The 13,825-nt window shown below is 45.1% G+C and overlaps 1 protein-coding gene across 6 annotated transcripts in view; it reads left to right on the top strand.

The window, feature by feature from the left end:
- The window catches only part of MYO7B (myosin VIIB), a 58,963-nt gene continuing 45,138 nt past the window's right edge, over nt 1–13,825 (top strand). For 3 of the 6 annotated variants that reach the window (XM_030456382.1, XM_030456381.1, XM_030456377.1), the window contains exons 1-9: nt 1–143; nt 5,543–5,585; nt 6,829–6,942; nt 7,524–7,676; nt 8,904–9,088; nt 10,196–10,317; nt 10,977–11,119; nt 11,211–11,324; nt 13,182–13,335. In XM_030456382.1, coding sequence (XP_030312242.1) covers nt 5,568–5,585; nt 6,829–6,942; nt 7,524–7,676; nt 8,904–9,088; nt 10,196–10,317; nt 10,977–11,119; nt 11,211–11,324; nt 13,182–13,335 — 1,003 coding nt within the window. In that variant the 5' untranslated portion in view covers nt 1–143; nt 5,543–5,567. Of the gene's footprint in view, nt 144–1,378; nt 1,442–2,721; nt 2,835–3,043; nt 3,066–5,542; nt 5,586–6,828; nt 6,943–7,523; nt 7,677–8,903; nt 9,089–10,195; nt 10,318–10,976; nt 11,120–11,210; nt 11,325–13,181; nt 13,336–13,825 lie in introns of those variants that run through there. The other 3 variants (XM_030456378.1, XM_030456379.1, XM_030456380.1) reach the window with 3 other exon arrangements.

Genomic DNA, 13,825 nt, shown 5'->3' with positions numbered 1-13,825 from the left:
ACTTCCCGAGTGTGAAAGTGTGCAATGAGCCACCAGACCACCTCTGTCCAACACCATGGACTGGCTGGAAATGACAGGAGCCTTTTTCCTGAAGGACAGAATGCTGAAGACAACCCAGAGATGCCCCTGGAAGATCTTCAAAGGTAGGTACTTGTTATTTATGTGTGCTTTGCTCTCCGTGGTATGCCTCTCAGAGTTAAGAGACATCAGTGACTTAAAGGCACAATCTGCTTTAGGAGGTTAGTTAGGACAGGGGGGCTTCTGAACAAACAGTTTTAAATTGCAAAATTTTATATCCAATCCACCTCCCTTCAGAAATCTCAGAGGGGAAAAAGAAAAAAAAAGTAGTTCAATATAAAATGCTTTGGCAACTGGAACTCGGTTGATGCAGGAATGACAAACACACTTTGTTAGCTGGAGAGGAAATGTGGAGGTAGTGCCATGTTCAAACTAAACCCTTTGATCCTGACATCAATGTCTTAATTAAGAGGCTGTCAGGAAGAGGCAGTTTTGTTAACACATGTTCTGTCTGGATGGACTACTGCTCTGCCTCAGCAGCAGGACTAAACTCACTAAGGATAATCCATTTTTTTTATTGCGTTTCTCAGTGCATTATTTATCAGTGTAGAGCAGGGCTACAAATTACCCTTAATTACAGCTACAAATGCCTCTGTGCCCTGCTCAGTGCCTCACCAAACCCTGTCCTCCATTCAGTCAGAGTTCCCGGTTTTTCCCAGGTGGCACACTTGCTGGCTCCCCAAAGCCAAGCATGGCCTCTGTCTGCCTCCCAGGCACTGCCCCCCTGCCTCCTTCCACCTCTCTTCATGTGGTGCATGCTGCTTTCACCAAAGCCACCCCAGGCTGCTTTCCACTTGCTTCTGGCAAGTTCCTTACTCCTTCAGCTACTGACTATCTGGCTCTTGAGAATGTCAAGAATATGGAAATCCATCTCCCTTCCTCTTTCAGCTGCCCCAATGAGCCCTGTCTTTCCCCCCCCCCCCCCCTTTCTTTCAGACCACCTTGAGTTTCCCTGTGTTTCCATATATTTTCTGTACTGTAACAGAATAGAAACACCATGCTTATTCCCTGACATACCACCCTCAACTGCATCTTGGTATTAAAATTGTTGTGTATTTTAGTATGAGATTCTCTGTGCCTAAATCACACTCCATTTGCGAATTTCAGCAGCGTGTGCTTATCATTGGGTGAAGAAATATGCATGGCACTTTCTCCTCTCAGTCTAATTTGCACGAAAAGCTCTGGGTTGAGCTACCTGCCTTGGCAATATGTAGGATGTAGGATGGCATGGACTTCCCTTTATTTGTTTGATCTTCATCTAATAAAACAGTACTTGAATTTTATTTTCCACATCATACAGCACACAGACTCTCCAAAAATCTGTTTTATCAGAAAAAACATCTGCCTGAAGAACTACTTTGAGGTAAATATTCTTGAGTAAGAATGATCTGCACAGTTAGAAATGTAAAGCAAACTCTCCTCTCTGCCTGCTGGTTTCCCTGCCTCTCGTTAAAGTCTCCAAGCCCCTGAAAAGCCTTTACTCTATTTCTGCACCTGTATCTTCATTTCTGCTATGATATTACACCAAAAACCTCATATAAGGAGGCTAATATTAAAACACCAGTATGAATGTGGGTAAGCACAGGGTTACTCCTAATTATTTATTGATATGCTTGAATGCTTACCTCTGGTTTGGCTACAGAACCACAGCAAGAGCTCCAACAATCTGTCTCAGACACCAACAAGAGTGGTTTTTTTGTGTCCCCATCACATGGTGCAGCTACACTGAGCCTAGGAAACAAGAAAATAAGAATTAAGGTGTTTGGTGTCCAGCACATTATAATCACAGCACTTTTTTTTTTGCCTATTTGCTGACAGTGGGGTGAAGGGAAGATGAACACCCTTCATCCTTGCTTGCTTGGGCTCATTTAGTGTTGAAATGTGCCCAACTCCTGGATTCTTCCTCTGGCCAAGGAAACTCTATCTCTGCCTCCCTGTGGGTATTCTACACTTCTGTTTCTTTCCCAGACATCACATCCAGTGCTGGAACTTCACAGGATAGGCAGGAGGACCCAGGATTGCTGGAGCACATGGGGAGCAGCCAAAAAGAGGGAAGGTCTTGGCCATCCTGTCCTAATCTGGAAAAGTGAGAAGTGGGCAGATAGGGAGTTAACATGCACCTGGATGCTGGAACCACTGAGTGGGTTTTGGGAGATTAAATTAATTCCAAGAAAACCAGGAAGTTTTTAACAAACGGACTGGAAATTCAAGTCCCTTTATATGCCTGGTTTGGTGAAAACACAGGCCACAAAGAACATAGACGGATGTGCATTTTCTGGCCTTGCAGAAAAAGCTGTAGAAAAGCAAGGGGAGAGATGAGAGATGAGGGCCTGGTTTCCTCTCATCTACCAAGGTCACCCCAAGAGACCCCAGGGAAGTCAGTGCTGTTTGGAGCATCATAAAAAGCAGATGCTAAAGGGTTTCTTCTGGGGAGTGCTTCCCAGAATCTGAAAGGAGTCAGGCACAGTTGGAGAAGACTGAAGTTTAAGGTTCATCCAGGCAAGAAATTAGCCTTCCTGCTTCCTGAAGACACCTGACATGGAAGGACATATGTGCTGAGCTGAGAGCAAAGTCCTGTAATAAATAACCGTGCTCCAGTCATTTCTCCTTTGTGCAGCAGAGAAACTGGTGCTTGGTGAGGGATCCCTTCATGGCCACCAGTGCTGCTTTCACTCCTCTTTTACTTTCACACCAATGCTTATGAAAAAGAGGGAACTAAGCTGTGGAATCCAGAAGTGAAGATCTCTTCAAGAAAGGTAATTTCCCATGGTGGGGGAGCAGTTTGCATGACTGTGGAGAGAGACAGGAGCTGTCACTGGGGCAGGTGGGGGCTGGCCACTGATGGCTATCCCTGGGAATAAGCATTTTAAGTGCTCAAACTGTCTATTCCAGGTCTGTAGGGGAACCTCATCCCTCACACATCCCCTCTGGCAGGCAGCAAGGGCTGGATGAGGGACCAGCTCGTGCCTCTGCTGCCAGGCAGCATGGTAGGGCGTCCAGGTACCACTTCCTTCTCCTTCTGGGCAGGCAGTGCTGCCCTGGGGCAGTGTTCTGGCTGCTGGTGAAAAATATCTGTGGGTTGTGAGCCATCTTTGGCCCACGTTGGCTCAGTCCCATGCTTCTCAACCACCTCACATCACATTCTTAAATGTTAATAAGGCAGGTCCAGTGCCTGAGTCCTGAATAAGAACATGAAGGCTTCACCAGCAGAGTAAGTGGTGATGAAAACCATAAATTCCTTCATAAGAGAATGTAAAAGTAAGAAACAACAGGAAAAAAAAAACCACAAACAAAAGAACACACTCATGTTGCATTGCCAAATTTCTTTAGACACTGCACCACAAAATTGAGAATTGTCTTAGTTACAAATGAGCTCTGGAGGTTGCCCAAGTCTCCCAGGGATAATCAATTCTTCATACAGTCAATAGGTCTGCTGGGGGGACACCACTTGCATTTTTTCCTCACACCAGCTTTTTGTTACTATATTTTAATTATTTTATCATAATTTTGTTATTGAATTGTAACATTCCACTTCTCTTTGTCTGGCCACTTATGTGAAAATCCCATTTAAATTTCCTGCTTTAAAGGGTGTGTTGGCATTAAAGAATCACAGGATTGTCAGGGTTGGAAAAGACCACAGTGATCACTGTGTCCAACCATCAACATCCCACCCACACACATTGAAGTTTATTAGAACAAGAGGGAGAAAACATTGGGATCCCCAAACTTCACCTTCAGTGATTTTAACAGTAATCTGCATTGTTCAAGACCATGAATTTCCAAACATGGAGTGGTGGCTTGAAACAGTGTTCTGATAATTTAGTTGCAAATTTCTAAACTTCAGAAACTTGTGGAGCTCCCCCATAAATCATAAAATTATTTAAATGATTCAATCACAAAAGTAGTAAAATCTGCTTACTCCTGAAAAAGATGTTATATATATTACTCATCATTTTCAACAGTTATCAGAAATTTTAAATCTAAGATTTTAAAGCCTTAACACATGACAGAAGAAATCTCAAGAATTTCAGTGAAACTATTGATGAAATATCCCATTAATACCTAATATAAGTGTTGCAGCAAACTGGGATTTTGATGATTACCTGTATAGCTAGAAAATGGAATTTTCAACTTGGGTAATTTCTGGTTTGTTTTGTGGGTTTTTATTGGTTTTTTTGTTTTGCTTTGGTCAAAGTTTCAAGAGAACCTGTCCAAAACCTTAAAAAGTACAGTTTAGGGCCAGATTAAAATAACTTCTCAAAAGGCTGTGGGAAAACAAGAAACTTGCATTTAAGTGTCAAGATAAAACCAGAGCAGATCTCTATCTTCTTCAAGGGGGATGTTCCAAGAGATCATATAGTTGCCTAGAATAAGTGCCAAAAATAAATTTCTGGTCCTGGTGGCCACTTGTCTCTTTGTAAAGTAGTTTCTGAGTGGTTTGCTGTCCAATAGGACACAGAAGGGATGTGGATGATCTAGTAATGTCCTCATTAAGCATGAGTTGCAAAATCTCTTTGAGAGAAAGTGCTCAGAAAACATCAGTGGGGACAGATCTTAAACAGGTCAAAATACAAATAATTTTTGGCCCCAGGTTAGCATTTTATGGACCATTTTGCTTATTCCAAGCACTTCACCTTTCTTGTCACTTTTGAGCTGAGCCTGTTCTCTAGGTGTACTGAAACAAGGAATGGAGAGAGGGAGAGATCCTTCAGAGGAACTGGGATGGAGGCTGGAGCAGTGGAGCAGCCCAAGTTAACTCTACTGGGCATCTGCATCATGGGCTCTTCTGATTTGTGAGCCAAACTTGACATTCAGGCAATAAATGTGCCCAGCATTTCCCTGAAGGAGCAACCTGGAATGAAAATGTGCACTGTGACTTCTTGAGGGTTGAAAGCATCTCCAGGGTTAAGTGGTAGCCACCACCCAGGGGCTGGAGATCTTTGCTTTAAGTAGATGGGTGTATCTGGTTATGTAGGGCCTTTGTCACCCACAATATGCTTTTATCAAACTGGAGAGATATGGATATCATGGCTGGATTGTTTGGAGGATGAAAAAATGGTTGGTTGGTTGGTTGCATTAGGAGAAGATTCTTTACAAAGTGGGTGATCAGACATTGGAATGGGCTGCCCAGGGAAGTAGTGGATTCTCCATCCCTGGAAGATTTTAAAAAGAGACTGGATGTGGCACTCAGTGCCATGGGCTGGTGAACACAGTGGCAGTGCATTAAAGGTTGGACTTGGTGATCTCAGAGGTCCCTTTCCAACCCAGAAGATCCTGTGAGTCTGTGAGATGGTTTCCTTGTTGCTAAGTTGGGTGTGGCTTATTATACTCTTTTTTTCCAATGAAATCTGTAAACATGATTCTTTTAAGGCATTTTGCTGTTATCTTTACAGGGAAACTTATCTACCCCCTTGCCTGTCCTGCTCAAAGCCCTTTTCCAGCCTAATGTTGTGTTCTTCTGCAGGTTACATACAATCAGCTGAAGCATAATGGTGCTTTTCAGAAAGGTAAGTCCCAGGCTGTGCTGTGATTTGCTGACCAGCCTGAGGCCCAAAGAGGAGCAAATAACCTCCACATCACGGCCCAGCTCAGAAAAAAAGGAGCAGTGACCCAGTCTCAACAAGGTATAAATCCAGACTGGGGGTGCAGGGGTGCCCTGCTCAGCCTGGCTGCTCATGTGGAGCTGGTGACACAAGGTGTGGCACTGAAACTACACAAATCACCTTTGGAGCTCTCTTCATCACCACCAGGTGCTGTTGGGGTGTAACTTCCTCCATAGCCTTGTGTAATGTTTGAAAATGTTTTACCCTACAGTTGTTTGGTGTTAAACGTAGAGCACCCAAAGTGTTCTGAGAGGAAAAAAAATAAATTTTCCGTAAAAATCTTGAAACTTTGGCAGTAAATGCTACAACACAAGCTGTGTAAAACAAGACACACAGCAAGAAAGCTACCTCAGCAGCTGTCTGTATGAGGTAGCCATTGAAGACCTGACCTAGAGCTTTGTTCAGCTTTCATTCTAGCCCATGCAATCAAGCTTTCTGTTTGAACCTGTATCAGTGGCTGGAGCAACAGAAGATGTGTCTGGGGACTTGGATTCGGGGAGTGGAACCAGGGCAGCTGTGCAGGCAGCACTGGGGGTGCTTAGTCCTAGGAGCCACAGCTCACAGCATCTCTCCAGGGACAGCAGAGCAGCTCCCCTGGCTCTGCAGGGTGGCAGGATGTTGCCATGGCCCTATAAATGCAAAGAGAGGAGCTGGGCTGAATAAAAAATGCTTTTTTTTTCCCCCCCAAAGACACATCATGGATGCATGCATGTTTCTAAGTGATTTCAGCTATAGCAGAAAGAACATGTATCTACATATATCCATATTTCCACATTTCCAGGCACGTGACCTTCACATCTCTCTGTTTCTTTGTTTGCCTTTTTCCTGGTGGGAATGTCAGTGTTTTCAAGCACTCTTCTGACAGTGTTGTAGTTGATGTGAGGCTGCCAAGGCACTTTACCAGCATTCACTGTGCCCCCAGCAGTCTCTGGGAGGTGGTAGAGATGACTGATTGCTGTCCTGATAAAAGGCATTGCCTCATTGCCTGGTGAAACAGCTGGGTTGGACAAGTTGTCCCAAAACTATAACCAGAAACACAGCTAAAGAAATCAAATCAGTAAAAGATTAAGACCAAGAGATGTACCCCTATGAGCTACAGAGCATAAAGTGTGTCACTGGACTTGATGACAGCTTTTCTTCTCCCCAGGGTGACCATGTGTGGCTGGAAACTCAACCAAACAGTGAATTTAATGTCCCTATTGGGGCAGTTGTGAAGGACTCTGAGTCAGGACGGATCTTGCTGGAGGATGATGAAGGCAAGGTGAGCTACACCATAACTTCCCATGAAAGATGAAAATAAAATTTAAAAGCACAAAATACAGAATGGCCCTACTGGGTCAGACCAAAGCTCTTATCTAGCCAAATGGTCTGCCTTTGGTGATGCCTGGTAGGATATACTGAAAGGAAGAATATAAAAATGAGGCAAGTATAAAATGATACCCTGGTAGCCCCAGGTCCCAACACTGCTTTAGAGCTTCGTAAGCTCTAGGTTTTAGTTAAGGAAAGGACAGAGACAGGCTCCATCTCTAAATGTGGTAGAGCTTTAGCTGAAATCATTATCCCTCTGAAGTCAGTTGGGCTCAGGTTTCATCCCTACCTCATGGTGTGGCTGTGGTGATATGACAAAACTGCACTTTGCACAGTGCTGAACTCGGGGATGCCCAACGCGTACCTGAATGACACCATCCAGTGCTTTAAATCACCTGGTCCTGGGGAGCAACCAACCAGTTAATTTCTACAGTGCAGTCTACTGCCTTGTTAGAACATGCTGGTCTGATTCTGAGGTCCGAGAGGCTCTCTGAGCACCAGCACACACTACACTCTCTGCCTTGCCTTGCCCAGGAGCACTGGATCACGGCTCGCAACATGCACATGGTGCGCCTGATGCACCCCTCCTCTGCCCAGGGGGTGGAAGACATGATCAGCCTTGGGGACCTCCATGAAGCAGGCATGGTGCACAACCTCCTCATCCGTCACCAGCAGCACAAAATCTATGTGAGTGCCAGGGTGCTCCCAGGAGACACCTCTGCTAGGATTCTGCAGGATGCCCCAACAAGGGGCCTGCCAGGCTTCATGCGAGGGGGCTGCTCCCTTCCCTGGCTGGGAGGGGGCTGAGGAGGCACAACACAGTTTTTATCTTCTTTCATTTGAGTACTTGGACTCCTCAGCAGTCTCTGACCTCTCAGAGACACAGAGGCAGTGACCCTGCTGACTTTCTCCCGTTGCAATCATTCCCACCCGTGACTGGCAGGCAGCTAAATCCACCCCACGTGATGGCTTAGTGCTGCTGTTACCTGCAGCCATGACACAGGATCAGTCTGAACCAGTACACAGAGACATGGCCTGGACTGTCCTCCAGTCCAAGTCTATGGCTACTTGATTTTGAGGCAATACGATACAAAGGAAGAAATCTGGATATTTGGTTTCATTTCTCAACCGTTACAGGTTGTGTCTGTGACTTTGAGCAACTTGACATCTTTAGTTTCTCTGTTCCTTAGTTCCCAGTTTGCAGTATGGTGAGAGTATTAAGGCTTTGCACTCTTTGCCTCCTGTGGGGTATGCTCTACAACCTCCATAGGAGAGGAACTGTGTCTCACAACACAGATATAGTGATAATTAGTATAAACAAGGACTGATTTTACAGATGCTGCAGTTTTAATTACCAAGATGTGTCTATAAACCTGTTATATCAGACTCTAGCAGCCTGCAGCTGCCTTACATACAAGTTCTTGAACAATATTCTTGCCTTGCATTTCTGCAGCCTTCAAAGGCCTCCTCCATTTCAATGGTGCTGCTGTTTACAAATGTTACTGACCATAGGAGTGACACAACTGTGTCCCCACCCATTGGCAAAGTTCAGCTACATCTAAACTGGAACCCCAAAGCAGCTTAACAAAACCCTACAAAGCAGCTTGTGATAATACACAAAAATGGCACATAAGATCAGACTTCCCTGTGCTTTAGCTTGAGACAGTGAACTCAGTGTGGTTTGGCTAGCAGATTGTAGCTCATTTTTTTTTCCTTTTACAACCTCCCCCCTCCTAATCCATATCCTGGGAGTTTTAATAGCAGCTTATAGTGAGGAGCCAGGCCCTCAGCCTCACTCAAGCACTACTATGCATCTCCCTCTTGCCTCTGTCTAGATTTATGCTGCAAGTGGCTTTGGTTGTATCCTTGTTTGCAGGTTTCCTGCTAGAGGTAACGCCCAGAACTTTTTTCCAGACTTACACAGGATCCATCTTGGTAGCAGTGAATCCATACCAGCTCCTGCCCCTCTACACAGTGGATCAGATCAGGATGTACTGCAACAAGAGAATTGGAGAGCTGCCACCTCATGTCTTTGCCATTGCAGACAACTGTTATTTCAATATGAAGAGGAATAAGAGAGACCAGTGCTGTGTGATCAGGTGACAGGGCTCAGGAGAAGGAGCAGAAACCAGTCTGGCATGGTCTGGGGGCATCTTTGTGAATGAAGGGGATCTTCCAAAAGGAAGAAAGAATTTCTTTACAGAGAGGGTGATCAGACATCGGAATGGGCTGCCCAGGGAAGTAGTGGATTCTCCGTGTCTGGAGATATTTCAAAAGAGACTGGATGTGGCACTCAGTGCCATGGGCTGGGAACTGCAGCAGTAGAGGATCAAGGGTTGGAGTTGATCTCTGAGGTCCCTTCCAACCCAGCCCATTCGGTGATTCTAAGAGCACAGATAAGGCTAGAGGCAACAGAAAAGAGACACTTTCCCTCCTGCTACTTCATTTTCAGTTAGAGCTTCAAAAGGTAGAATATAAGCAAGGGATTTCTGCAGCCCATTGTTTGCCCCCAGAATCTCTGAATGCAGTGATAACGATCTGAACATGGTGAACATGAACTGCATAAAAAACCATAAAATATGAGCCCATGTGACACAAGGCCATTTTTTACATGATCTCATTACATGGGCTCCCATCACCTGGGGATGTGCTATTTATGTTACATGTATTTCCTGAGAACAGAGATTTCCTGGAGAGAAACAACCTCTGCTAGCCTGCAGATGGAGGGAAGCCTTCTTCATACTATGAACACATAACATGTAGCCATTTTCTGTTAACCACCAGTGTGAAAAACCAAATAGTCTCACTGCAATAATACCAGGAGGTTTGCTAAGACTAGCATTGAAAAATCTGCTAATGAATTAATGAAGAAAAGCAAGCAGTCACTTAGTTTGCACTGGTACAGAATGTCTTCCACAGATTTTCTTGGTTTTAATAAGTGGGAGAATTTAGTTCTCATCCTAAGTCTTAAAAAAAAAAAACAGCTTAAATTTTAGCAAATAAGATGATGAAAGTCTAAAATTCTCCAGCCCTCCATGTAAGACAGTCTGATCTGCCTTTTACAGGGTATATATAAGTGGGATTTAAATTTTTTTTTAATCTTGGCCTACCATTTTGCCACCCTAGTAAAAAGAAAAAGGAAGACTGTAATAATCTTGGGGTTTTTTTGTTGTTGGTTTGATTTATGTGGTTTTTTTTCACTGCAGTGGAGAATCTGGAGCTGGGAAGACTGAAAGCACAAAGCTAATACTACAGTTTTTGGCATCTGTCAGTGGCCAGCATTCCTGGATAGAGCAGCAAGTCCTAGAGGCCAACCCCATTCTGGAAGGTGAGCTATTTAGCAAACACACCTGTTTTAATACCTTTACCTCAAGATTTTTGTATCAGGACTAAAAAATTTAGAAATACATCTTCGAACCATTCCATTTGCATAATTGCTAAAAACCCCAAAGCCCTGGGGATGCAGGGTAGATGTTCTCTCTGTTTTTCTACCATGCCCCCATGGCAACTCCCACACCGTGGGAGGAGGTGCTACTGTAGTACATATCCTGGAACTGCCAGGGAATGCATAGCTCAAGGTAAAGGGATTTAGCATTTAGCATTTTCTGATTTAGCATTTGCACTAAATAGTGGCAAAGTGACTGGCCAAGCGTGGATGGGGGTACAGGGAGCTCCTGAGATCTTTCTCTGTAGAATAATTGAGTGTGTTCCTAGGAAGTCCTTCTTAAGGTTTCTTTGGACTTACCCAGATCTCTTGGCTGGTCAGACAAAGGCTGCATTTGGATCATTTGAGTATGTTTCTAGGATCCTGTTATCTGCCCCTCTCTTTAGAAGGCAGGCTGAGAGCAGGCATTCTCCAGTGCTTGTCTGCACTGTCACGTGGAACATAACCTGTTAAAGAGCCAAAAAGAAGGGCGTAAAAACACAGACCTGGTGTTCACGAACTGCAGTAATCCAGATTATACTCCCTGTGCCCTTGCCCATCAGCTTTTGGAAATGCCAAGACCATTCGGAATGACAATTCCAGCCGCTTTGGGAAGTACATTGACATCCACTTCAACCAGAATGGTGTGATTGTAGGAGCCCGGATAGAGCAGTTCCTTCTGGAGAAGTCCCGGGTGTGCCGGCAGGTGAGGCTGCTGGCAGTGACCACGCTGCCTGCTCTTGGGGTCACACTCCTCTCCTGACCAGCCTGCCCATTGCCCTGCTTCTTCCTTTTAGGCTGCAGAGGAGAGGAACTATCACATCTTCTACTGCATGCTGATGGGGATGAATACAGAGCAGAAAAAGATGCTGAATCTGGGCACTGCTTCGGAGTACACTTATCTCACTATGGTAATGGCCTCTGCTTTCTTCTCCATTATCCCTCTGCCATTTGAGAGCAATTACAATCAGCAGGAGCTGCAGATGGGGAGTTACCAAATCTGAACAGTCCTTTCCTTAGACTACCAGAAGCTGTAATACCAAAAGTGCTGTTTTTCAGAGGTGTACTCTAATGCCCCCCCAGCAGGAGGTAGATTGTGGCACCTCAAAGATTTCTGTCAAAATAAAACTTCAGAACCATAAAGGACATCTTAAAGCAGGTGGGAAATACCCTCCACTTTCACAGATATTCACATTTCAGACCTCATGCCAGGGAGAGTACAAATCAGATATATTCACTTTAGGGGAAAATTAAGAAGAAGAAACTGTGCCAAGAATCCTAACCCTTAGATCTGATAATTCTTTATATACACAATGCAGGAAGCTGGCATTCAGTCTGACCTCCAGGAGCTGATGTTAATGTCCATGCCTGGGTTTATGCTGCTGTAGTGGCAGCAGTGGGATGTTCATGGGTGAGATTTTTGAAAGTAGCCAATTGGTTGGTTTAGGGCATGAAAGGCATTGTGAAAATCCAGCTACTTAGCCTGTGCAGATGCCTCATTGTAAACATGTCAGATGGTTTGATTTGGGCTGTTCTACAGCTGGGGAAGAATGGGGTAAGTCTTATGCTGAAGCTGAAGGGAGCCAGGCATCTATCTCCATTTTTCAGAGGAAATTAAATCAAGCCTGTAAAGCTGTTTCTAGAATCTCAAAAGCAAGACCATTGAAGTTGCTGTAATTTTTTGAAATGTAATGTTTTCAAAACAGTAGTGATCTTGCAGCAAGAGCTGGTGAGTGCAGCTCACACACTTGCCATTCCATAAAAAGCTCTGAAGTTCCTTGGGTCAGCAGTAGGGCAATATAATACAGAGAGAGGAGGATTAAAGGCAAACGTATCCATGGTTTTGTTCAGGTCTGCTGCTGGTACAAGCAGGCACATTTACAAGCCATGCACTGAAGTGCCTAGAAATACTTCACTTCTATAATCATCGCACCATAATGCTGGCAACTGCAAGGATATTTTCCTATATCCACTGGGGCTGAAAATAGTTTCTATGAGGAGCAGCATCCTAGGATCTGCTGCACAGGTTTTGCTGAAGGCTCTTCTGATGCTGCCTTGGATGCTTCCATCTGCCTTCTGCTAGATCCTAATATTCTTCTTATAAGATTTACCCTCTACTATTGATCCAGGCCTACATGTTTTGGGATTTGGGCTCTGAATTGTCCATTGACAAGGCAGAAGGACAAGACCAAGGTGACAGGCATAGCCTTGTAAGTGCAGGTAGCCTTGTCAAAGTTTCCTGTCCTCCTGTGCTCCAGAGCAGCCTTCCCTCAGCTTTTCCTTTTGCCTCCCTCAGTATTCAGTCTGGCCCTGGTGAAAATGCATTATTTAGCCCTTTTGCTGATGCATTCTCCTTGGGAGCAGAGACGTGTAGTGAAATGAGGCAATCAGGTGTGGCTAATTATGAGGTGGGAGGTGTGAGCTTGTGCCAAGCCCACCTGTGCCCAATTAAGGCCTACCCCAGCTACGCATGGGCAGGACTGGGTGACCAATAAAAGAAGTGCTTCTGAGGGCATGCTCAGTTCATGCCTTCCATCTCGTAGTCAGTCACCCCTCACTGCCTCATTTCCCTCCCGAGACAAGGGAAGAACCAGCCGTGGGAAGAGTGTATAAAACATCTGAGTTGTTATTTTTTTTACTTTATGGGAACTACTTTGTGCTCACAGGGCAGCCAGGCTGCATTCAGGAGTTTGGCAGCCTGCAGATCCTTTCTTCTTCCTCTGGGTGACAGGGGGATTTGCCTTACCTGGGAGTGTGATGTCTTGCAGGGCAATTGCATGTCCTGCGACAGCCGGAACGACGCCAAAGACTACGCCCACATCCGCTCGGCTATGAAGATCCTCATGTTCTCAGATTCTGAGCACTGGGACATCAGCAAGCTCCTGGCTGCCATCCTGCACCTGGGGAATGTGGAGTTTGAAGGTAAACTCAGTATTGTCTGTACTTGGCCAAGGTGAAGGCCTAGAGGCGCTGCCTGCAGCTGCGTTGTGCTGCTCTGCCCTGTACCAAGAGGTGACCAGGGCTGGCAGGGCAAGCAGATAAGCACCATCAAGTTCTGAGTTGTGACTCCACTGCCTAGTGTTTTAAAAAAAAAAAAACATACCCTTACTATCATTTTGTCATGCCATCAGGTTTCCATGGTTATAGATAAGCTCTTATCAACTGAAACAACAGATAACACAGTGCCATAGTACGTTTGCTGATGGCTGGGCTCCACAAGCCAGAGGACACAGAGTGATGTTGGCTGTGGAGGTGATAGCACTCATTCTCCTGGCTGGGTTTTGTCAACACTCCCCTGCCTAATTATGGCACAGGCACAGCCACCAGTCTACCCACCAGGCAGGTGCCAGAAGCTCTCATATTTTAGAGGATTCCTCCTCCCTAGGTGGTGGGAGGCACCTATGCAGTGATG

This window comes from Calypte anna, chromosome 9 (genome assembly GCF_003957555.1).
Source record: "Calypte anna isolate BGI_N300 chromosome 9, bCalAnn1_v1.p, whole genome shotgun sequence".
Lineage (NCBI taxonomy): Eukaryota > Metazoa > Chordata > Aves > Apodiformes > Trochilidae > Calypte > Calypte anna.
This window is presented reverse-complemented; position numbering and strand designations above follow the sequence as displayed.